Source organism: Dermacentor albipictus, chromosome 1 (genome assembly GCF_038994185.2).
Source record: "Dermacentor albipictus isolate Rhodes 1998 colony chromosome 1, USDA_Dalb.pri_finalv2, whole genome shotgun sequence".
Classification (NCBI taxonomy): Eukaryota; Metazoa; Arthropoda; class Arachnida; order Ixodida; family Ixodidae; genus Dermacentor; species Dermacentor albipictus.
This window is the reverse complement of record NC_091821.1, coordinates 162248386-162273939: the sequence shown is the minus strand read 5'-3', so window position 1 is coordinate 162273939 and position 25554 is coordinate 162248386. Positions and strand designations below refer to the sequence as shown.

The 25554-nt window shown below is 45.6% G+C and overlaps 1 protein-coding gene across 1 annotated transcript in view; it reads left to right on the top strand.

Moving 5' to 3' along the window:
- LOC135910469 (E3 ubiquitin-protein ligase MARCHF3-like) overlaps positions 1-25554 on the top strand; it is a 73866-nt gene that overhangs the window by 11816 nt on the left and 36496 nt on the right. The window contains exon 2 of the mRNA XM_065442505.2: positions 5871-5980. Within this exon, the coding sequence (XP_065298577.1) occupies positions 5871-5980 (110 nt within the window). The remainder of the gene's footprint in view (positions 1-5870; positions 5981-25554) is intronic.

Below are 25554 nucleotides of genomic sequence, written 5' to 3'. Positions count from 1 at the left end.
TTACGTTTTTGTCTGCAGAGGTGGGATCGCGAGCAGTGAGAAACGGGAAAAAGGATCAAGGTCTCGAGCAAACAACTTTTTTCCCATAGCCTTCTCACAAACGAATTAAAATCAGCATATCTGTTTACATTGAGAGCGTACTTTCACATATTATCTTGCTCCCAGTCAAGAGCACAGAATATAAGAAGCTGACGCAAGGCGTTGGTAGCCATTACCCGCTTTAATTGCGATAAAATTAAATGGCCAACTGTCAACAATGAACATTAGCCTTAACCTCGTATGCGCAAATCTGGCTCTGGATATCCCGGAAAATGTCAAGCTGTTTGCTTTGCCTCTTATTGTCATGCAATCACGTTCGTCTTTGGGACACAAAACTACGTATATAGCTGATGCTCAGAAGCCTGCATAAAGAGGGAAAAGTTCGGAAAATTAGTTAGCTTCGTTTCCTGTTGAATAAAGCGTGCATTGACCGCAGGACAAATTTCTGACGTTCGAATCGTGTTGCTACTTAGCCGTAATTTTTCTGTTTGTGCAGAAAATGGCATCATCACTTAATAACAGTCTGCGTATTGCTGTCATTCTTAGTGCTTTGATATTGCCATGCCATTTTGCTGTAAAGCGAATTTCCATTTGAAATAACTGTCACAAAATTTGCATAAAAAATTGTTGGCTCTCCCGTAATCCAGAGTGGTTGTAAGCATGAAATAGCAACCAGCAAAGCGGATTGCTTGGAGATGCTACTATAGATACAATCTTAAAATGGATGTAGTACATGTTCGCAACAGCACACCCCACCACGCCACATCGCACCATGCCATACTGTGCACTGGTCCATATGAACGCATCCCAGCTAGGAAAAGAAAACCGACTGAACGCTTCACGACCGGCAGCGAAAGCCGCCAGGGAGCCAGAGTGCACTGCCCAGCAAGAAGAAGAATGAATTGAAATCCTGGGTTTTACATGCCAAAACCATGATTTGATTATGAGGCATGTCGTAGCGGGGGACTCCGAATTCATTTTGACGAGCGGATCATTAACATGTCCCCAATGCACGAGACCCCCACCGGCATTTTTGCATTTCGCCTCTATCGAAATGCGGTCAACGCGGCAGGAATTTGATCCCGAGGCCTCGGCGTAAAAAGAAATTCAACAAGAGGGGACACTCGGCGGAAACTGGCAACAGGAAACACGTCACGCCTAGTGTTAATCCCATCCGTTAGTTGACGCAGGCATCGGAAAAAAAGAATGTGAAATGAACTTACAGAGAACGTTTTATTTTTTTTTATTCTTTCCCCGCTAAAACTAAAAAGTATTGCGTGTAAATTAACTTATACTTCGGGACCTATTTTTCTTGCATCACCTAGCAACAAGCTAGCCGCACGCCAGATGCGCCATATATGATGCGTCATGCGTCCAACGTGCCACGGACGCGAGTGAGGCCGGCTGCGCTTGTGAAGTTCGCCTGTTCGGCTCTTCTGGATGTAGCCTGCTTGTTGGGCTCCCGTTGTATTCTTGCGTTCCTTCGGCATTTCGACACGGCACCACTACACTATTGGACTACGGCAAGGTGAGCAATTTCGTTTGGCAATGTGCGACGCATTTCAAGCAAATTTAGGCTTACGTCACAAAACCGAGACTGTAGTGACGCAGTTTGCGAAAAACAGCTCGGCCGTTCTGGCGCAGTTAATTTGAGTTAAAGACTCGTACTGGGAAATGTTCGCGACGCTTTCTATGGGCCCCAACAATAGTGTAACTTATTTCGAGAGCTTTTGGGCACGCTTGCCGCACCCGGCTATGTGACGCAGTTAGCGAAATGCAGCTCTACACGCTTTCGCGTGTAGTGAATCTTACTGGGACAAGTTCGTGATGCTTTCCCTGAGCCTCAACATTATTGTATTTCGCTACTTTTCGGGATATTTCTGAAGTACGCGCGCCGCGCGTGGCGTTCTGCCGCAGTTAGCGAAAAGCAGCTCGACTCTGTGCCGCACTACCGCGTGTAATGAGTATCTCTGGGACAAGTTCGTGACTCATTCTCTGACCCCCAAAATTATTTTAATTAAATTCGTAACATTTTTGGATGCTCTTGAAATACTCGGCGCGCCTGGGGTTGTGAAGAAGTTAGCAAAAAAGCAAGCCGGCTGTGGTGACAGTTAGTTTGGCATGTACTGAATTTTAGTGGGCAAGGTTGTGACGCTTTTTATGGCCCTCCAACAACATAATTATACATTCTTTCGGTACTCACGCTCGTCGAAAACACGACGAGCGATTGCCAAGAGTGATAACACGGGTGTGTGTATCTTGCGCCGGCAGGACTCGTAAAAGATAACGCCGATTTAGGTGCACGTTAAAGAACCTCAGGTAGTCGAAATTTTCAGAGCCCCCCACTACGGCGTGCCTCATAAACAAATTGGTTTGGCAGCTAAAACACCATAATTTAATTTTTTTAAAGATAACGCCGACGAGCTCAAAAATCAAAAACTTGACGATTCTGTCTTCTGAGCGACTGAAACCAGGCTTTGCACCCACGAATTTGTCTTGACTGCGACTAGAAGGCATTCTGCGAGCGTGTAACATGGTCTGACGGAGAGCCTCTGCTGTGGCCACCTTTGTGTACTAGGTGAGCCGTCGCGTCGACTTAGGCCAAGTTGTCTTGGAAACGCGCAGTCAGCCATGCATTTGCTCTTAAAGTGTAGGAAATATTGCTCGGGAAGGGAGGGATGCTTGAAAATCAGATGTTTTCTTCATATTTTATGGCATTATTTGGCAGGAGTCTATTTGCTACGAAATGTATGTAAAGTGAATTTATCTGTAATGCCGCCCATTAACCAATACGCACGTTTCGCCCCTACATGCAGTATTCCTGTTAGGTCAATATACGAAAATGATGCATGCTTGTAATTCACTTTTTTTTTCAGCTGATAGCGTCCGGTGGAGCTTCGTAGGGCAACGACTGCTGCTTACCTGGTGCCATAACTTTGGATGAATGCACAAAAAGCCAAGAACGAGTGTTTATATAGAGCAAAATAAACACTTCATCATTTCAGAAGGCGTCTTGCGTTTATTTTATGAAATTGCACGTGGCACAGATTCAGTGGAGGCTTGTAAAGATCGCTCGCAATCATTTTTACTAAATAAAACGATTCCGCCTGGTTCAGCAGTAGAAGCGAAAAGAAAAAAAAGATGCCGCGCCGATCAGCGGAGCCGGCGTGGCGTGTACCAGCTGGCGTTCAGAACGCGCGTGCCCAAAACCGAAACCGAATGGAGTTAATCCCATCCGCTTGGTGCGCTACAGACAATTCAGCCACTGGGATCTATGGGAGTGTCCGCTCTTTTTGAATTTCTTTCTCTATGGCCTCGGGCCTATCAGCGCATCGCCATAACCGCTAAGCCACCGCGGCGTGTGGACGCGCCTGAAGGAGGCGCCGCGCAGCGTGGCGCCATCTCGCGAGGTGATGCGAAACCCGCGCCGCGGAGCTCGCGGGCCGCTGGCGTTCAGCGCCAAACGATGACAAGGAAATGTGTAGTATCTGCCTTTTGAATTTCGCTATTGGAAATAAGTAAAAATGTAAAAATTCAGTTATGGGGTTTTACGTGCCAAAACCACGATATGATTATCAGGCATGCCATTGTGGGGGACGTACTCCAGAAATCTGGACCACCTGGGGTTAACGTGCCCCTAAATCTTGAGTACACGGGTGTTTCCGGCCCCATCGAAATGCGGCAGCTGTGGCCACCATTCGATCCCGCCACCTCCATACACCGACGCCGTAGTCACTAAGCAACAACGGTGGGTCAGAGAAAACTTCAGCGTACTAGAAGTTACAGCTTGAGTGATATTGGGAACAAACATTAGGAAAAACTCGGAAGCAATAGTTTTTGTAATTTGTTTGGACAGTAACTATAGCGTATGTAATGCGGTCCTCTAAATAGGGTTCGGTGTTAGAGACCGCATTGAGTTTTCATCGGTTGCCCGGATGATCTCGTTTTGCTCTCGCAACTTGTCCGGATGTTCTCGTTTGAGTGCCCAGCTTTTGGCTCAAGGTCATTTGAAGGTCGCCGACAACGGGAGCTACAAACATTTATTGCTAAAACTAACAATAGTCGCCGCCAGCATGTTGATTATCTAGGATGCAGTTAAAATATGTGTGTTGTATGAGGTGTGAAGGGGAGGGGAGCACATGCGCTCACATCTGAAAGCGCAAGAAACGTTTGAAAAAGTCAGTGGCACAGGTGACCTTTACGCTTTCTACAATCTGCAACCGTACGAACACAGATAACAAAATAATGTAGTCAGCCATTTTAATCAAAATTATACATTATTAATGTCTCAGCGCGCATTTCAATAGTGTAAGTGCGTCCGTTAATTTACGTCTTCGGTAGGCCATGGTACAATAATATTGATGGGCACCAATCTATGGCATGGCGATGAATAAGGAGCTTGTCACAAGACAGTGGTCTGGGCCTTTCCCTCAAGCCGGCAAGTACTGCATACGTGTATGGAGAGATAAAAGAATGGTATATTATCACCGATATCTGTGAATATTTGACGGGCGAAAGCGTTCCTGGTGTCTCTTCGATGGAATGCACATCAGCGCCTCCTCTTGAACGACCCTTTTACTGCCAGTTGCCACAGATGTCACGCAGATTACCCTCTAGCACCTTCTTGCTCCACTCTCTCGCGCAGCTCTACGTTAATGCCGCCAGCTTAGCTATAGCAACTCGGGAGGACTAGCGGTTACACTTCTATGCCGCGCACAACGAATGCCACTATCGCAAGGCACCTTCAGGATAGGCACCGCTAAGTGCGGCGCTACGATGAAATATCGTGCAACCAGGAAGCGAGGCACAGAGCGGCGAGAGACAAGCCTACTCTTTGCGTTTTCTTTTGTATGCCTCACCTTTGGCTGCGTAGTATTCTATTGCACGGCATTAGCGGCACGCAAGCTTAGGATGGATTCGCACGACGGATCAAATCATTTATTTTGATCCGGTAAAATAGGGCATCACGCGACTGAGCGTCATTGATTCGGAACTGCCGCCGCTCGTCCGTGGACGACGAGTATTGATAAAAGTTGGGTCATTTTTCTCCGTAGGATCCTCGCGTCGAACTAGTGCGATTTTGGCGCAGAAACGCACACTGAGCCTGACCATAAGACTTTATTTTTCGGCGAGCCATACGATCATCAATATTATCCTTTCGCGTAGATTTGTTCGTGACGTGTGCAGTATATGGATTGTCGCGCATAGCACAGCGTTTCTCTGGCACAAACATGTGGATTAGCGAGGACAGCAGACTTAATTGTTTCTTTGTGTTCTCTTTTCGTGCAATTCATCACGCTGAACAGAACGCGAGTAACAACGGCTGCTAGCGCAAACACGTTAAACTGCTGCGGTGAAAGTAGATGGTCGGTTGGAGCATGAGACGCCAAGTAGGAAAGGTTCGCATTTAAAACTAGATAAAGTGACAGCTTTCTTTCGTTCATTTGTTTATTTATTTTCCATTTTCGTGGCAGCACGGTGATGGAACGTAATTTTGTGTTGCGTCGCCGTCGCCTCTCGACGTCACGATTGTGCCAGTATGCACCACTGAGCGAGCGGCTGTTGCTCGTAAGAAAACGGTCAACGAACGCCTTAATAGGTAATAAAATACGAAAAGAGAGAACAAACAAACGTCTTCAAAGCGGGCAACATACATTTCATAACCTCCATTTACCTTCGCATAGTGAATGATAGCTGCCGTACTTAACGCCTGTGCTACTGCATTATAGAGCCCATAGGGGTACGTGGTTGTTTCTAGACCTTCAGAAAAGATGGGGACGTACCGAGAAAACGTGAACCTGAAGTTTTCAAGCAGGTAATTTTCATTACAGGTGACAACAGCTATGTGCACAAGACCTGCATCGAGCGAAGCCTGACACAAAGTGGCGTCACCTCCTGTGAGTCGTGCGGCTATCGATTTCGGATACGGACACAGTGTCAGGTGAGTTGATTATGGCGAACCGGCGAGGGGTTTTCATAGAACAATTGCATAACTAAGAACTTGGATACAAAAATTTCAACAGCATTTCTGCTTTCGTGCCCAGCTATAACTATGACTTCTTGTGTAAGATAGGGTATAATATTGGTAAATTTTCATAGATGTTTTTCTGTATTCATACTTTGCCAGAATAGTGGCGTTTATTGGGGCTCACTTTCGTAGACTTTCGAATTATCCAAAATTTGTCGTTTAATATTGTTGTGTTGGCAATCATCAAACGTTACAAGCAAAAGTACCCATGGGTCATTAATTCTTCAAGTGACTGTGTTGCACTGCAAAATGATGTAAACAAGGTTTCTGATCAGTGCAATACTTGGGGGATGACCATAAATTGGGCAAAAACTGCTCACGTATACTTTACAAGAAACAGGACCGTGTACAGTTACGCCTATGACATTAAAAGGCCAACTCTCTCATCAGTGGTAGACTAGAAATACCCCTTGAAGTATACTTCTCAACTTTCCTGGCACCGTCACATTTATTACATAACACTTAAGGCGTCTCGCACACTAGCATTCTTGGACTACCAAAACAGCTACTATACGAGTCAAATGTAAGACCTATACGTGAGTACGCTTACTGTACCTGGGATCTCTGGTTGAAAATTGGGGTGCACGAGTTGAAACGAATACAAAATCAGGCTATGAGGTTGGCATTTGCTAATTACTCTATACATTCTCGCGTGTCTTGCGCTAGAGAAAGCAGCTGCATGGAAACATTACATGAACGCCGGAAAAAAACTTGATTAAAAATTTTTCGTAGTTTTCTTGTGTTTTTTTTTATTCCAACGCTGGAACTTATCGCACAAGTTTGATTATGTCCCCTCATGTGTAGATCACATTTTCAATGATAAATAAATAGGACAGAAAAGAAATATCTTTCACATAAGATTTTTTTCCTGGACAATGCACGATTGAAATCGCTTGCCGCAGGAATGTCATTATTCAAAAGACTAGCGCAAAATATAGCAGGGACAAAGACCGAGAAGACGACAGGACGAGCGCTAAACAACAAAAAAAAAACAGTTGATGTTTAGCGCTCGTCCTGTCGTCTTCTCGGTCTTTGTCCCTGCTATATTTTGCGCTAGTCTTTTGAATAATGATGATACACCAACTAGCCCAGCTTTCTGCTTTGATCGCAGGAATGTAGTTGTGATCACCTAAACGAAGTCCTTGCTTTTTATCATCCTTCTTTGTAATTATCGGCACATGCGTACAGTCATGTTTATTCTTGGTAGTGCATTTTCTCTCTTTTTGACTTGCGTATGTTTGTTGCTCAGCACTGTTATTTTTTTTCGCCTTTGTTTCGAGTATCATTTGTGGTTGCAATATTTCAGATTAATAATGTTAGTATTGTTATGTGTATTAACTAACAGGCTTGTCTTCTTACTTTTCTTTGGACCCCCCACCCCTTACTGTAATACCGTAATGGTACTTCGGGTACACAAATTATTGATCTAATTAATTCATTAATTATTAATAAATACAAGTATGCAGAAGCAACGTGGAAACTAGTTTATACAATACGAGGGGGCATAATCATTAGCTTAAACACGTTTATTTAAACACGAGGCCATGTAATATATTTAATAGAGCTAGCGTTACAGCTGCGCATGTATATATCATATGGTTGGCGCAGTTAAAAGCAGTGCGCTACTTAAGATATACCGATCACTCGTAACATTGAAAACGCTGTCTCCGTTGTAGCATAGACTTGAAATTGACAGGGCAGGAACCTTAAGCGCTCAAGAGAGTGCTGGTCACACCGGTGCATTTACAGCGGCAAGTAACCAAAGTGATACTGGCTCAACAATGTTTGCATTCGCATCTTCCTCTTAGCCCGGATACTTGCACCGAGCTGCCGCACGTCATCTCTGCCAACTACTACCGGCTCGAAAATCTAATCACACTTCTCAAACGAACGGAGCAGATTAACCTTAACAATTACATTCTCAATTTGCACCTGCACACGAATATAGTGCAGCGGTGGCGTAGAGGTAGAACACCCGCCTCGCGTGCAAGAGGTCTGTGGTTCGAATCCCGGTGCCGGCAATTTTCCACCGGTTTAAAAAAAATAAAATCCGCGTGTTGATAAAATTGCATAAACAGGCCTGGAGTGTGGCCTGATCCCGGTGACCAGAACCGGTAACGCACTCCCTCACCAGAGCAGGATTGGCCACCCTGGTGCAGTACTTGGCCACAACCTCCTATTTGAACAACACAATCAAACCCCGGCCCTCAGTCCCCAGCAGCTGTGAAGCAACTGACCACGGCGGCGGTCAGACCTGCCACGCAGCAGAGGGTGCTAAGAATCACTGGCTCCGGACAGGCCGCCATTGGAATATGAACCTGGCAACGTTTAACGCTAGAACGTTATCTAGTGAGGCGAGTCTAGCAGTGCTATTGGAGGAATTAGACGGCAGTAAATGGGATATCATAGGGCTCAGTGAAGTTAGGAGGCCAAAAGAAGCATATACAGTGCTAAAAAGCGGGCACGTCCTGTGCTACAAGGGCTTAGCGGAGAGAAGAGAACTAGGCGTCGGATTCCTGATTAATAAGAATATAGCTGGTAACATACAGGAATTCTATAGCATTAACGAGAGGGTGGCAGGTCTCGTTGTGAAACTTAATAAGAGGTACAAAATGAAAATTGTACAGGCCTACGCCCCTACATCCAGTCATGATGACCAGGAAGTCGAAAGCTTCTATGAAGACGTGAAATCGGCGATGGGTAGAGTGAAAACTAAATACACTATACTAATGGGCGACTTTAATGCCAAGGTAGGCAAGAAGCAGGATGGAGACAAGGCCGTGGGGGAATATGGCATAGGCACTAGGAATATCAGGGGAGAGTTATTAGTAGAGTTTGCGGAACAGAATAATATGAGGATAATGAATACCTTCTTCCGCAAGCGGGATAGCCGAAAGTGGACGTGGAGGAGCCCGAACGGCGAGACTAGAAATGAAATAGACTTCATACTCTGCGCTAACCCTGGCATCATACAAGATGTGGACGTGCTCGGCAAGGTCCGCTGCAGTGACCACAGGATGGTAAGAACTCGAATTAGGCTAGACCTGAGAAGGGAACGGAAGAAACTGGTACATAAGAAGCCGATCAATCAGTTAGCGGTAAGAGGGAAAATAGAGGAATTCCAGATCAAGCTACAGAACAGGTATTCGGCCTTAACTCAAGAAGAGGACCGTAGTGTTGAAGCAATGAACGACAATCTTGTGGGCATCATTAAGGAGTGTGCAATGGAAGTCGGTGGTAAATCCGTTAGGCAGGATACCAGTAAACTATCGCAGGAGACGAAAGATCTGATCAAAAACGCCAATGTATGAAAGCATCTAACCCTACAGCTAGAATAGAACTGGCAGAACTTTCGAAGTTAATCGACAAGCGTAAGACAGCTGACATAAGGAAGTATAATATGGATAGAATTGAACATGCTCTCAGGAACGGAGGAAGCCTAAAAACAGTGAAGAAGAAACTGGGAATTGGCAAGAATCAGATGTATGCGTTAAGAGACAAAGCCGGCAATATCATTACTAATATGGATGAGATAGTTCAAGTGGCTGAGGAGTTCTATAGAGATTTATACAGTACCAGTGGCACCCATGCGGATAATGGAAGAGAAAATAGTCTAGACGAATTCGAAATCCCACAGGTAACGCCGGAAGAAGTTAAGAAAGCATTGGGAGATATGCAAAGGGGGAAGGCAGCTGGGGAGGATCAGGTAACAGCAGATTTGTTGAAGGATGGTGGGCAGATTGTTCTACAGAAAATGGCCACCCTGTATACGCAATGCCTCATAACGTCGAGCGTACCGGAATCTTGGAAAAACGCTAACATAATCCTAATCCATAAGAAAGGGGACGCCAAAGACTTGAAAAATTATAGACCGATAAGCTTGCTGTCTGTTGCCTACAAAGTATTTACTAAGGTAATCGCAAATAGAATCAGGAACACCTTAGACTTCTGTCAACCAAAGGACCAGGCAGGATTCCGTAAAGGCTACTCAACAATAGACCATATTCACACTATCAGTCAGGTTATAGAGAAATGTGCGGAATATAACCAACCCTTATATATAGCTTTCATTGATTACGAGAAAGCGTTTGATTCAGTCGAAACCTCAGCAGTCATGGAGGCATTACGGAATCAGGGTGTAGATGAGCCATATGTAAAAATACTGGAAGATATCTATAGCGGCTCCACAGCCACCGTAGTCCTCCATAAAGAAAGCAACAAAATCCCAATAAAGAAAGGCGTCAGGCAGGGAGATACGATCTCTCCAATGCTATTCACAGCGTGTTTACAGGAGGTATTCAGAGACCTGGATTGGGAAGAAATGGGGATAAAAGTTAATGGAGAATACCTTAGTAACTTGCGATTCGCTGATGATATTGCCTTGCTTAGTAACTCAGGGGACCAACTGCAATGCATGCTCACTGACCTCGAGAGGCAAAGCAGAAGAGTGGGTCTAAAAATTAATCTGCAGAAAACTAAAGTAATGTTTAACAGTCTCGGAAGAGAACAGCAATTTACAATAGGCAGCGAGGCACTGCAAGTCGTAAGGGAATACATCTACTTAGGGCAGCTAGTGTCTGCGGATCCGGATCATGAGACGGAAATAATCAGAAGAATAAGAATGGGCTGGGGTGCGTTTGGCAGGCATTCTCAGATCATGAACAGCAGGTTGCCATTATCCCTCAAGAGAAAAGTGTATAATAGCTGTGTCTTACCAGTACTCACCTACGGGGCAGAAACCTGGAGGCTTACGAAAAGGGTTCTACTCAAATTGAGGACGATGCAACGAGCTATGGAAAGAAGAATGATAGGTGTAACGTTAAGGGATAAGAAAAGAGCAGATTGGGTGAGGGAACAAACGCGAGTTAATGACATCTTAGTTGAAATCAAGAAAAAGAAATGGGCATGGGCAGGACATGTAATGAGGAGGAAAGATAACCGATGGTCATTAAGGGTTACGGACTGCATTCCAAGGGAAGGGAAGCGTAGCAGGGGGCGGCAGAAAGTTAGGTGGGCGGATGAGATTAAGAAGTTTGCAGGGACGGCATGGCCACAATTAGTACATGACCGGGGTTGTTGGAGAAATATGGGAGAGGCCTTTGCCCTGCAGTGGGCGTGACCAGGCTGATGATGATGATGATGACGAATATTTGCTTGTGCCTTTCGTGGCTATTTACGTCCCGGCGTTTCGTAAGAGCACGCAAAGGTGGGAGAAAATGTTCTCTCTGATTTTAACAAACTAGCTCAGTTGATACCATGTGACGACCCGTCCACAGTTTTTCTTTTCTTTTCCTGTTGTTTCTTTTTTTTTGCCTAAGCGATTAAGCAGAAACTATTAGTTTATCGGATGAGTTCGTTCGAATCAGCATCAGATTTTACTTGCAATCGTTTTTTCTCCTTTCTGTTATTTATGTATCAGTCGAAAACACGAAGCGCTTGCTATAACATAAAAATTAAAATTCTTTTCACGTTTTAAGGCTACGTGGGATATATTCAGGGGCAATATGGTTGCAAATTGCACTTCCTTCTAGCAGTGTGTTATTTCGAGAGTGCCAGAAAGCGTTGTGCAATTATCATCCAAATCACCATATAATTTATCACGGAGTGTTTATCTGTTCTTGTTTATAAATTTATTCGCCTCGTCGAGTTAGCTATGAACTTCGTAACAGGGAACTTACTGTCACCGACATTGCTGTCTCGTAATTGAAAGGTTGTCCTTACAGAATGTCTACGTGATTTAAGAAACCAACAGTGCGCAAGAGGCACACCCGTGCTTCGCTACCTGTCGCCACTTGTAGCCAGCGCTTTCGTATTTGCGTCTAATTACCAGTGTAAATAAACAGTTTTCATCATTCAATTAAACGCAGCTTCACCCGAAAGGCGAAGTGCCAATTACAATAGCATATTAGTAGATAGTTATACGAAGTAATGATATTAGTTTTACAGGCCGTATAAACTTGAAAACATTCGCTTACTAACAAAATGAACCATGATATAATATACAAGCGCGACTGAACGAGGACGCAGAAAGAAACAGGCACACAGAGACAGCGCTGTCTCTGTGTGCCTGTTTCTTTTTGTGTCCTTGTTCGGTCGCGCTTACACATTATATCATGGTTTCGAACCAACTAGCGCGCCACCATGTTTTAATTAAATTAACAAGCACGGTGTCATGCGCGCACAGCTATACATGAACACATCTCGCTCTATGAGAGCGGAAACTCGCAGTCAAAATGCTGGAGTGAGGAATCGCGGCAGCAGCAGCGACCGAATTGACCTTCGTGCATCTCTCGCTTCAACGCGAACGAAACGTCGGAAGCACCAGCTGCGCATACGAACCTACCGGCCCGACGCGCACTCTGCAAACAAGATGAGGCCCGCGCGGGCGCGCCGTAAGCAGCAGCCGCCGCCGAAGAATCCCCCCCTCCTACCTCCCCTCACCATGGTGCCTCGCAGGCGACGGGAGAGCGCGCGCTTCCGGCCCGCCTTCCTCGCTCGCACACGCGAGAACGAGCCGCGTTCGCGGGCTCACCCTCGCAAGGCTTCACTCGCACATACAGCATACGGCGCGCGGCGACGATTTTATCGACCTCGGACGTTGACACTGCTAGGTAGAACAGCCCATTAGCAACTTGACAATGTTGGCTTAATACGAGTTGCTCATTGTATTTTCGCAATAATTAAAGGCCTACTGCGTTTTGTCGACACTTGGATCAACTGGACAAGGAAGCACGAAGTAGCGAACATTCCCAGAGTTCATTCTATTCAGCCAGATATTTTGCCTTGCGCACACATTACAACCGACGAAAATCTGCATACTTGAACTGTATAACAACAGCCATAAGGGTATCTTCTACGGTATATAGTAGTTCGTGGTGAGCTTGGTGTTCAACAATCCCCGATATTAAAAATTAAATTCTGGGATTTCACGAGCCAAAACGACAATCTGATATATGATCAGTTTTCACTCACGCAGCAAGTAAACTTTATTTAGGCGGTTGAAATGACAGTGAGGGCGTGCGACGCATTCTTCTTAACTGAGGGTGAGGGTGAGTGAGCGTCGGAGGAAAATTGCGTACGGAGGGTGAGGATGATGCTGAGGGCACTAGCCAACTTATGGTGCTAGGACATTCAGCGCTACCATAAGAATTTACACTGGTTGCTATGATACACACGGGAAATAAGTTCGTGCTGCACTTTACGGCTCTCCTGATACAGAGGTAATTTCGTTGGATGTGTGTATGCCGCGAGACAAGTTCTTTTATGGAACCTGACCTTGTCTCATATAGAAATGCGTAATTGTGCATTTCAGAAATCGTTACAGTGAAGCTGTTTATGGCTAGGGTTCCGTGCGTTTTTCGTGTCCGTCGACAAATCTGTGTTAACAAAAACTATCATCGTCAGCAATAGCTCGAGCCACTGCTCGCGCGTTCGTCGCCGTCATCTTTTTCCACAACTGGCTCCGTTGCCGCTCATTGAGCTAGCATTCCCATACTGCCCCTGCCTCTGCGAAGGCGCTGACGGCGTGCACTGGCCCACTTCCAGTCGATGCGGTGATTTCTATTTCAAATTATTTGCCTCATTAAATCAAAAAATGGAAACACGGATGTATATAACGAATGTATAGTACGTATGAACGCGGATGTACAAAAATAAATGTGTGTGTGTACCTTCCGTCACGATGACCGCCGATAAAGACAATAAGTGCGCTCGTACTTTGGTTCAAAATTCGGTGCCACCTCTTTGTCATGTGCTACACCGCTTCGCTGGTCATCCACCTTCAGAGGATGGGATGGCTCATGATTTTTCTAATTAACCAGGCGGACCACCCTACTGCTGCCTTTGAAATCTCTCACCACATTATCCCCCGCTGAAGGTTTGGCGATCTTTTCGTCTCACTGGCAGTCTGACGTCGCCTGAACATCCTGGCGACCTATATAGTAAGGCCGAGCCGCATATTACGCCGGCGTCGCATACGTATGCGCCGACCAGCCACGCGTAAGCACTTAAATCGAGTCACCCACACGGAGCCTTGATACACGCGTCCACGCGTGGGCGTGCGGAGAAAGGCCACCTTGACGCCCTCTGCAATTGGTCAACTTCGTGGTTCCGCCTAAAATGCGGCTTCACGTGTGTTAGATAAAATACTCGTACGACTCTGTGGCACTCATTTGCGATGGACAGGCAAAGTTAGAATGGTAATTTCCGTGCATTTATTTCTGATTTCATCGCTTCTTTAAGATTTCATTAGCGACTGCCGCGCGATTCCGAGAACGCGGAAGTCTCAGTTCGCGCAACACGAATAAATAGCGAAGTACTAGAACGAGAAGCACATGAGATGAATTGCGACTTGGACTTGAACGGTAGCGGTCTTTTTTTTTTTTTTCATCTTGGGTGCTAGAATCATATGCTGAGTTTAAATAGAGTGTTTCGGCGTGTGTTCGCCTGCTGTAGCCTGCTGTGCGCTGGGCACAATGCTTGCTTTCAACTTGTGAATTAAAATGAAATTCTGGGGTCATACGTGTCAGTACCACGATATGATTGTGAGGCATGCTGTACTAGGGGATTCCGAATCTGCGGTAACCCATGAACGTGACAAGCAAGCTATTTCTTTCAGTGCGCATGTGCGCACTCTTTCTGCCATACCTTCCCTCTCCCCTTATCTTCTCTTTATATTTCCGAGCGTGAATAAACCCGGGGTCTTCGGCTGGAACGACTGTCTCGTTCACTACGGGAGGGGCGTTGCCTCCACCCGTCAACCATCGCAACAGAATTGATTTTGACAACGTGCGGTTCTTCAACGTGCGCCTTAATCTAAGTACAGGGGTGTATTCGCATTGCAGCCTACAGGAGCCATTATGGAAATGCGGCCGCCGCGGCCGTTATCGAACCAGCGACCTCGAGCTCAGCGGCACCACGCCATGGACACTTGGCTACTGTGGCGGGAAATTTCACACAAAAGGGCGATGGTTTGGGCTGATTGGCTTTCCCTGAGACTGTGTGGGGCAGCGCGAAGCGGTACAGGGGACACAAGCGCTTGTCCGCGTTTTTCCCTGTGTCTCCTATCCCGCTTCGCGCTGCCTCACGCTGCCTCGGGGAAATTTCAACTTGTTTTGAATTCTAACACAAGAACGAAACGAAGCTGCGGTTGTATACAAACTATAGTTGGTCCCGTGTGCTTCTTGTTCTAGTGCTTTTTTAGTCTGCGCGAGAACTTTGATTCTTTGAGAACGTATGAGCTAGCACAACTGCTTACCTTACAGGGTCCTATACCAATGTGCACGCGAAATTATGTTATATACTGGCAGCTGAGCACCAGTCTACAGTGGACGTGCAATAGGAAGATTTTTTCCGAGTGGTGCCGTATTACAGGCATTTAATGGAGGACTACGCGTCCGCGCTGGTTACTCGCTCCCCTTCGCTATTCTACGTGCCGGTGCTCTCTCTTCCTCGACGTGAGGGTTCCCCAGAAGACACCTGGACACTACATTAGTACTGAACGTCACGTCGGCGCTGTTTTCTTATTTGAGAACAACATTTTCTTTTCCTGTCACCGTGAGTCCGCTCTTTTCGGCTACTTGCTGTTTCTGCTTTGCCGGGCCGTGCTTCTACCATGTTAATGCTGCGCCGTTATGGACCCTGAGTCATGCGCCAGCCTCGAAAGGCTTTCTATAGGCTACACAAAACACGTGAAAACTAAGTCGCAGTGTAAGCGACTTATTTTTCAAATTTCTGCGCAGTTGTGACAAGTTATAGGCCATTAAAATTAAAGTCAGGGTAAACTGAACATTTTGCTTACCTAAAGTAGCTTTATTTCAGTTCTGAGTTAAATGTGTCGCTACAGACGACCGCTTTGGTGCAGACACTGCCGTGCGTGACGATACGTTTTACGTGGGTCATTTCGATAGCAATTGCGAAATATTTCTTTTTGCTTTATGTAGCAATTCTTGCCAATTGTGAATGTAACTCCAACAGGTGAGTCAGTTCTTTTTATGAAGAAACGTAGCATGATGAACTGTACAATAAATAAATATCTACTTGTGCTTTAATTATGATAACTCGCTTTAATATCCCCAAAGTGTCATTCTACCACACTGACTTGCTTTCAATAGTCTTCAGCACCTTGATATGAAATTTTGTAAATTTCACAGGTTTACCGACAGTCGATTCGTGACTGAAGGGCCAGGTGATGTAGCCTGCATCGGAAGCTACGTGTTTCGCCGATCGTGTTTCAATTTATGGGGATTACAGCTGAGGGCTCGTCCAGAGATCTCCACGTGTTCATTCTTTCATTCCGTGACGTGGGTTTAGAAGCTGTTGTTGGGAATTTTTATTGCAAGCGTAGGGCATGTCCATTCATAGCGGATGGAGCAAAAGTGGCATTAATGGAGCAATATTTTTTTACGTGCCGTTCTATTATCAACATATAGCGGGTGTTTCGGCGCCAACGCTTTCAGAAATGTTTAAAAATTACCTGAGGTAGATAGCCCAATTCGAGTCCATGAGCTGGTCTACTCGAAGGGGCGGACAGTACTTGCACACAAAATTGAAATGCATTGTCGAATAATTACCAATAGTTCACTAAATATTTTGATTAATTACCTTATGGCCCATTCACGAATTATAGCCTGAGAGTTCGCAAGGCGGATCCACTTGGAACAAGTTCTCAGAATGGCACCAGTTTTGAGATAATAATTCCCAAACTTTGCAGAAAAATGCATTGGGGTCTGAGTTACTTTCGTGCTTCAATGCACTAAATGGTGCGTTGTAAAGAAAGTAATTGGAACGACAGTGCATTTTAGCCGCGAGTGTGACGGCACATATCTCGTAAAGGGCGTCATAGACACAATTCCTTTGAAGTCAATGTGCCTTGCAGTCTCACCCGCCAAAATTTGTAAATTGCAATATGAGCCATTAGGGGACTAGTTAAAAACTTAATTAGTGATTTTTTAATTAGTCGATCATGCATTTCAATGTTTCGTGCACGTAATGTGCGCCTATTAGTAGCATTATTAACTATACTCTGTTGCACTGTTATTCTGTGGTTTGTATTAAAACATTTCATTCGCCAGTGCGTACATGCTGGTATAATTCTGAAACCATTTCATGGTTTTTCACTTCCTCGTTGGCCTTGGATGTTCCTAGGCACAATAAGCTAGTTATATTGGGTATTCTGAAGCAAGGCTCAAGTAATTATTGCTCACGGCTTTAAACACCACCGTCTGCAGACTTCCAACACAAAATTACAGTACGCTTTGTTTTTTTTTTACAGCAAGCAGTTGCGTGAAATTAAGGAAAATTGCCAAAATTAAGGTGAACGCACCTGTTCGTTCATAGAGAAGCTCGCCTATAGCTGCGGTGCACTTCGCCGTGCGTGGCGCAGTCAGTGACAATCTACTCGAGCACAAACTCCTCAGGCGGGGCAAATGCCGGCGTTCGCGCAGTCAGATCCGCATCCAGCAATGGTACTAACGGCAGGAATATTCGCAGTTGGTTTTTTTTTCAGTAGTTCGAAGTCCGCGCCGCAGTTGCAATGTATCGCGCCGTGCTTGAGCTGATGCGGCATTGTACGATCAACCGCGGGAAGCACGTGAATGCACTGGCGCCGATAGCAGTTTTCGAACAGCCGCGCGAGGAATGCCCCTGTGCAGGCCATTATCTCGCTCATGCACGCAATAAGACGACAAATCACTCCACTAGCTGACAGTCCTCTTTACAGGACGGCCGATCAGTCTCGGTGCCACCGTATAATTGCTCTGTTGCCAATGCGCTCCAGAGAATTTCACCGGTCCGTAAAACGATGCCTTTGAAAATTCGCAGCATTGTTAACTAAAGAAAAGCTACCTAGGCAACTGACGCCCATCGGAAAAAGCGCACGAGACGAGGGAGAGATCACAGTGAGGTCATGTTTACGCACTAGCTGCACTCGAAAAGAGATTCACGGTAGCTGCGGGGCTACCTTGAAGTCCTCGAATAAACTCTCGAGCTTTCCTTCACTGAAGGCGCGTTCTCAAGGGGAGGGCGATTTCTGAAAAGAAAAACCGCCCTCAAGGAGCATTTCGAGTGGAGGGTCGAGTCGAGGTGCACTTGTGAATACGGGGTTCAGTGCGCTTCGGGAAAGCCGGTGTAGAAGCTCGAAAAAGCGTCTGTGTTTTCTTAACTATCTCACAGCCTGTGAAATCTACAGCTTATTAGGTACTTAATGCAGGTGTGGCTAATATCGCTTGCAATGTCGAACCGGGGCTAAAGTGTTCAGCTTGAATGGATAGTTTTGGAGCTTTCATATTTGTCAGTAAGATGCGCACTGAACCATTAGAATACAAGCTGTATTCGTTGGCAATTACTGAATAAACTGTCGACGTGGTGTGGGTAATTTCACCTGAGCTTATGGCCTGAGAGTTTAGGCTGCGTGAAATCCAAATAAATGGTTATTCAATCAGCTAACACACGCCGTTCATCCCTCTGTACTTAGCCCTGTTTCCAGGAGTCGAAGAGACATCTATGTCATTGACAGAAACACTAAGGGTGTAAAACAGCTTCGCGCCGCTCAGTTAAAGTTTCAGATATACAACCAAGATTATTTTCTCACCGTCAGTGTGCTTCGTTTTGTTTATGTAAAGTTACCCGACACATTCTTTTCGTTTGCGGCGAGCTACCCATCGGCAATAGTAGATAACTCATGGTAGCCACACATGCATAAGTGTTTCGCGGCGATTTGCAGTAGATTTATATATATACGTATCTGTGGCATTTTTCACCTTTGTTAAAATATATGTGCAACTTCTACGACCGAGACAATTAGAGCACTTCGCGTTTTCGGAAACCTGACTCCAAGGAATAAATTTACTCATCCGAGAGCAAAATGTGCCGGCGAATACACTTCTCGAGCATATAAAACGTATTTGAAGCTCTTAACGTAAAGAGTAAGCTTTGGTCGTTGACACGCACATTGAGCTTTATATCTATGGGGCTTCTACAACCTGTGCTGCCGCGCTCTGATTTCTTGTTCCATCTGCTGAAAATGGAGGCAGCACAAAAAATTCGCACTCCAAATTGCATAGAAGCAATGCACTCCAAGAAGTGCATTGCTTTTTTGCCAGTCGTTTGTAACAGAAACCGTGGCGCCAGAGGAGCCTCTAAATCAATGAAGAGCGAAATTATCTGAGTTCTTTATTGAGTTAGGTGCACCCGTGTCTACATCTCAAATTTGCGTCCGTTTCGTTTCTTCTACTTCATTCATGTCAACTGTGGCCTATCGCTTTCGCTGAGCAACAGATATAGCAACAACCACTGGCCATTTCCATGGCCATGTAAAAACGAAGGTGACAACGACAGTAATTACTACTACATAGGAAGAATGAATGAATTTTGGGGTTTTACGTGCCAAAACCACGATTTGATTGAGACACACCGCAGTGGGACACCCGATTAATTTTGACCACCTGGGGTTCTTTAAGGTGCCTCCAAAGCACGGGACACGGATGTTTTTTTGCATTTCGCCCCCATCGAAATGCGGTCGCCACGGCGGGGATTCGATCCCACTTCCCCGTCCTTAGCAGCGCAATACCATAGCCGCGAAGCTATCACGGTGGTTCTTATATAGGAAGAACAACAATGAAAGCTTTACGTCAGATCCCATGCAGCGTTTGAGTGATGCGTATGTTGGGGCCCTATAACGTAAAAGTATTCCAATATGATTCTATTGCAATTTCCTGACGTCAAATTTGCGTAACCACCGACGCAAGCACTGGGCGGTCACCCGCAGGGTTGTCTGAATAGACGAATCAAACGCTCTCCTCGTTCATAGGAGGTTACTTTTATTTGCTTGAAAAACGAATAACATTGCCTACACTGAGCGGTTTGTCGTATCTAATTGGCTGACAAGAGGCGAGGAGAACGCTCAAGTGGAGAGGGATTCACTTGGGCAGAGCCAGTGCACTGAAAATTGATAACCGGATGAAGAGGGTGGTGCCGACGTCTGCGATTGGTCGGCTTTCCCTTACTTAGCTTGTGGTGGCTGGACGAAAATCGCGGCGGCATGCAACGGAAGCTTAAGAATGACGCTAAAACTGACCCTCAGCAAAGAAGAGTTGGCAGAATGAGGTATTAAACGTGCCGAAAGTGCTTGAAAACGTTACACCGTCACGCAAGATGCTTTTTTATACGCAAATACACCCATGCTCTCCGGCAGGTGCGAGTAGCCAGCGTCTCAGCGATCGGTGGCAGCCATCTTTTATTCCTTTCGAAACGGGGCAGCCTGCGGCTATTCCAAAAAAGATTCAGTTTTGTTCGGCATATTAATGCATCTTTATCGCGTACACGTCACTTTGACGCGGGGAGCCCGAAAACTTTTTACCAATAGCCGAGGGCTAATGGCGAAAATGGGTCGAATCAAAAATAACTGTTTTGGGGGATTGGGGAGGTATTGCGGTTTCCGTGACGTCGCGTGACAGACAGGTGAAGTGGGGGGTGGTCGAAAAAAGTTTTTGACCAATCGTGGAGAGCTGATAGCAGAATTGGAATAGAAAATTTCGGAATAGTTTTACGTTATAGCGCCCTTGCTTTACGTTTATAGAAAAGCTTTCATGTGTTTAATATGTGGCATGACCGTCGATTTGACACAGGTTCACGGTAGAATCGACATTCTGTGATTCGCTTATCATGATTTTTTTTGTATTTACCATAAACCAAATCTGTAATCTCAATTTTCCTAGGTGAACTAGAGTGCGCTCTGGGCTGGGCGTATGTATACCGAGGGATAGTGTTCCTGTATATAATATTGCAGAGCCTTTCTTTTCTTCGCGCCACCTTCGCCGTCGCTGGCCGAGCGTCATCACTTCGTTCGCAAGTGATATCGATCGTCATGTTCGATATAGAGCAGCCAACCAGGCGGAAACTACACCGGCATACCGCTTGCTTCTGCTCTTGTGCCATCGGTATCGGCAAATGCACGTTCCCACCGTAGCAGCAGTAGCGCATGCTTGCTAAGCGCGTCTGACCGCTTCGGCCGAACCAGCGGTCTCACTTTATCGTGTGCACTGAGCAGTTTATACGCTCACCCTCGGCCCCGCGCGATACCATATCTGCAGCATCTCTGAGCATGACGGGGTGCCGCTCACCGGGGGCTGCACGAATTTCAATGAAAGCGCGAAAGATGCGAAAGATGAAAGATGCCCCGTTTGCAAACGTTAATGCGTGTTGGTCGCGACGGGGCTATCGCTTTAAAGCCAACCGCGCCTCTACTCACCATATATAGTAATCTTTTTAGTGAACCTTCGCTGTAATAGCATTCACAATCTAACGTTAAAACCTGTTTTAGCTACGTAGTTGTGCACAGCAATCGCTTTAAGATCAACCATCCTTTAAATTTGCGCTGCCAACCTCCCGTCGTATCCAACAACGCTCGCCTTACAGCGGGCGCCCCAATTGAGTTTCGCTACCCTTTATAGAAGCAACAGCATAGCCATACACCCATAGGATACACAAGGCGACAGCTATCGCTTTGAAAGTTTAAGTTTGCGGTACATATTTGCACCAATAATAAATTTTTTAGCGTAAGCCAGAATCACAACTTATGCTACGTCGCATCGGCTCGTTAACTTCTACCGTATCTTCACCAAATCAGATGAAGCCATGAGCGTGACGTACCTGCACACCGGCAACCACCACGAAACCGCGGGTAAGAGGCCAATAGAGCAATTCACTGTAAAACCTTTTTCATTCAGAATTAAGAATTCACACGGAATAAACAATACGTGTGGCATCAAGCAAAAGCTAGGCGATAGAAACGATATGGCTCGCGTCACCCGTCACATCTGAGTTGACGCCCCACAACGCGTCCAGTGCGCGTCACCCTTGTGTAGAGCGCAGGAACGGCGGCCGCCGGGGCGCTCCGGAGCCAGCCAGCGACGTGTAACGCTTGTGGCTGGGCCCGAGGTGAGATGCGTCGGCAGCGTGTGCCCGGACACTTCTCATCTCGAGTGCAGCAGCTACCGTTAGACGTCGCTGGCTGCCTCCAAAGCGCCCCGAGAGCCGCCGTTCCCTCGCTCTACACAAGGGTGACGCGCACTATACGTCGGCGCCGGCCGGGTGCTGCAAGCTGCACGGTCATTTCCTGAAGCGCCTGCTGCGCTATGGCGCGAGGTTAGTTTTTCCCCTTGCCAGAAACGCACGTAGTTCCCGTGCGAACTAGGTGTGCCTTTTTCTTTTCCTCTTAACCATCATGATTAGCGCCTTCTAGGTGGTGTTATTAGGGGTACCTTCACCGCCACGCCTGAAACGAAATGACAGACCATACTTTTAGCCTCAATTCTGCAAAGCATAAACAGATGCATTGCTGAGGGCGAGTTGGTAGTGACACTTGGTTTCGCTTATGCAAACTAGGTTTTCCCGCCCAAATTATTCCAAACGCCAGCCGATTTATTCCCAGCGCGAGTGACATTAATCCAAACAGTACATCGGTCAAGAACCTTCGAATTCTGACTTTTTAGGCTTGTAGCGCAGCTCAGAAAGAGCAAAAAGAAAAAAAGGAAGGAGGTAGGGGTAATGAAACGGAATGGAAAAGCGCTCACTGTTTTCCGTTCCCTTTCATTACCCCTACCTCGTTCCTTTTTTTGCTCTTTCTGAGCTGCGCTACAAACCTAAAGTCATGACATACCAACTCGCCCAAACTACCACGCTTTTGACCTTCGAATTCTGAGGCAAGCAAAATTTTGTGAAAATGTTAGCAGGCAAGTGGACAACATTGAAGGGAACATATTCACTAGTTATCACCAGTATTTCCACCCTGTCTGATATATATCTAGAAAAATGAGTTTAATGAAACTGATTCAAAGAAATTGCAATGAATAAATGAAAGCTATATACCACTGTAATACTAAACAAAGTGATTCGCCATCACTAGAGACTAAACACTTCCATCTCTTAGCTATAATACTTGAATGACCATTTTTATTACTTTTCATGGGATATCCATGACGCTAAGCTGCTTAATAGTACAAGCACATTGACGGAACGTATGACTAGTGATCACTAATGACTCGGCATCATCGCTTAACAGTGGTAACCAGGTAATCAGGTAACCATGCAATCACTTTTTGAATTATACGAATGACTACTTACATAAATCAAGGTTACCACTGTCATACTAATCAAAGTGATATGTGATCACTACTGACTCGGCTCTACCGTCGCCTAATTGATATAATTGAATCATCTTTTGTATGACTTTTGATTTGATAACCATTTGAGAACATCATACTTAGCGCATCACTAGTGATTATTAATAACTGGGCATGATCGGTCAGCAGCGGTAACCGGAGAAATAATCATTTAATGCGTCGGCCATTAACTGATTATTTCAGTTAATGGTCGACGATGCTCTTACATCGGCTTTCGAATTTATGTTACTGACGGCGTATATGAATAAACGCTACCACTGTCATACTAAGTAAAGTGACTCGTGACCACTAGTAACTCAGTCCTACCACTCGTAGCTATCAGAAATGAGCCACTGTTTGAATGAATTTCATTAGATATCCATGACACAATGCCGTGTGAAAGATAGACTCGGCGTTATCACTTAGTAAGGGTGTTCGAAAATGCTGATTTAGTTACAATGCGAATGACATTAAAAACAACGTGCACGAATCAAAACTGCCATTTTACGAGTTCAATAAAGATTCCTTAAATGTATTCGCTTCATCATGCCAGTTCCCAGCCGGCCTCATCCTTGGATCATTGCTTCTATGAAATTTCATTTGATATCCATGACATTAATGGTGTGTAAAACCGAGAGAACTTAGTATGTTAATAACTATTGATCACTAATAAATGTAGTCCTATTATTTAGCTCTATTGTCTAATTACCTGCTAATTTATCCAGAGTAACTACTGATTCGTTTTCATGGGTTAAGCTGGAACATAATGTTTATCTGTCTAAATATCAAATAAAACATTTTACCATGCACCAAAACTTGAGAAAAAATGACGCGCGCAGCCGAGCTCAATGATTGGATGTAACTCCATAAATCCATTTGGTCAGGCGGCTGAGTATGGGGCGGCCGCGCGGGCCCCGTTTTGAAGACGATCTGCGATGGGGACAGAGTGCGCCGAGCGCTGATAGCTTCGTATGCACTGTATTCTCGCCGCTTAGTTCGCGTTGAAGCGAGAGGCAGCACGAAGGCCGATTCGCTCGCTGCTGCTGCCACGCTTCCTCACTTCGGCGTTTTGACAGCGTGTGTGCGCAGTCATCGAGCGATATGTGTTCATGTTTGTTTGGCGAGCGTGAGACCATGCTTGTTAATTAAGTTAGTAGGCCAATGTTTGCAAGTTTATGCGGTCGATAAAACTGCTATGCTTCATATAGATTGGGCGCTATAACGTAAAACTATTCCAAGCTTTTCTATTCCAATTCTCCAATCAGCCATCCGCGATTGGTCAAAACCATTTTTGGACCACACCCACTTCACCTGTCTATCACGCGACGTCACGAAAACCGCGATAGCTATCCATCTGATATGACGTGTAGCCACTGATTATGCATGATTTGACCGAACAAAAGAAAAAATGGTTATTTCTGATTCCACGCCTTTTCGCAATTAGCCCTCGGCTATTATTCAAAAGTTTTCGGGCTGCACCCACTCGACCTGCCTGTCACGCGACGTCACAAAACCGCAAGAACTCACCACGTCAAAGTGACGTGTACGCGTTAAAGGTGCATTAATATTCCGAACAAATTTAAACTTTCTTCTGAATAGCCTCAGGCTGCCCTGTTCCGAAAGGAATAAAAGATGGCTACCGCCGATCGCTCAGGCACTGGCTACTCTCACCTGCCGGAGAGCAAGGGTTTGTTTGCGTACAATAAAACATTTTGCGCGGCTGTTTATCGTTCTCGCGCACTTTCGGCGCGTTTACGACCTCGCTCTGCCAAGTCTCCTTTGATTAGGATTCTTCTTAGCTGCAATCTTAACCTTCCGTTGCATGCCGCCGCGATTTTCGACCAGCCACCTCAGGCCAAGTAAGGGAAAGTGGACCAATCGCAGAGGCCGGCACCACCCTCTTCATCCGGTTATCGACATTCAGGGCAGTGGATCGGCCCCATCAAATCCCTCTCCACTTGAGTGTGCTCCTCGCCTCTTGTCAGCCAGTTAGATAAGACAAGCCGCTCAGTGTAGCTAATGTTATTCGTTTTTCAAGCAAAGAAAAGTGACCTCTTATGAACGAGGACAGCGTTTGATTGGTCTGTTCAGACAACTCTGCGGGTGACCGCAGAATAAAACATATTTTGGAATAAAATTTTGGAATAAAATAATTGGAATAAAAACATATTGGAATAGTTTTACGTTATAGGGCCCCTGTCTACTACTTTGCTATCGCAATCGATGATTCGCCTTTCGAGCAAAACTGCGACGTTCTCCGTTGAACGCCTTAACTAAGCTTATCTGGGACACTCTATATCGCGGGAGTCGTCTGACTACCGAATACCG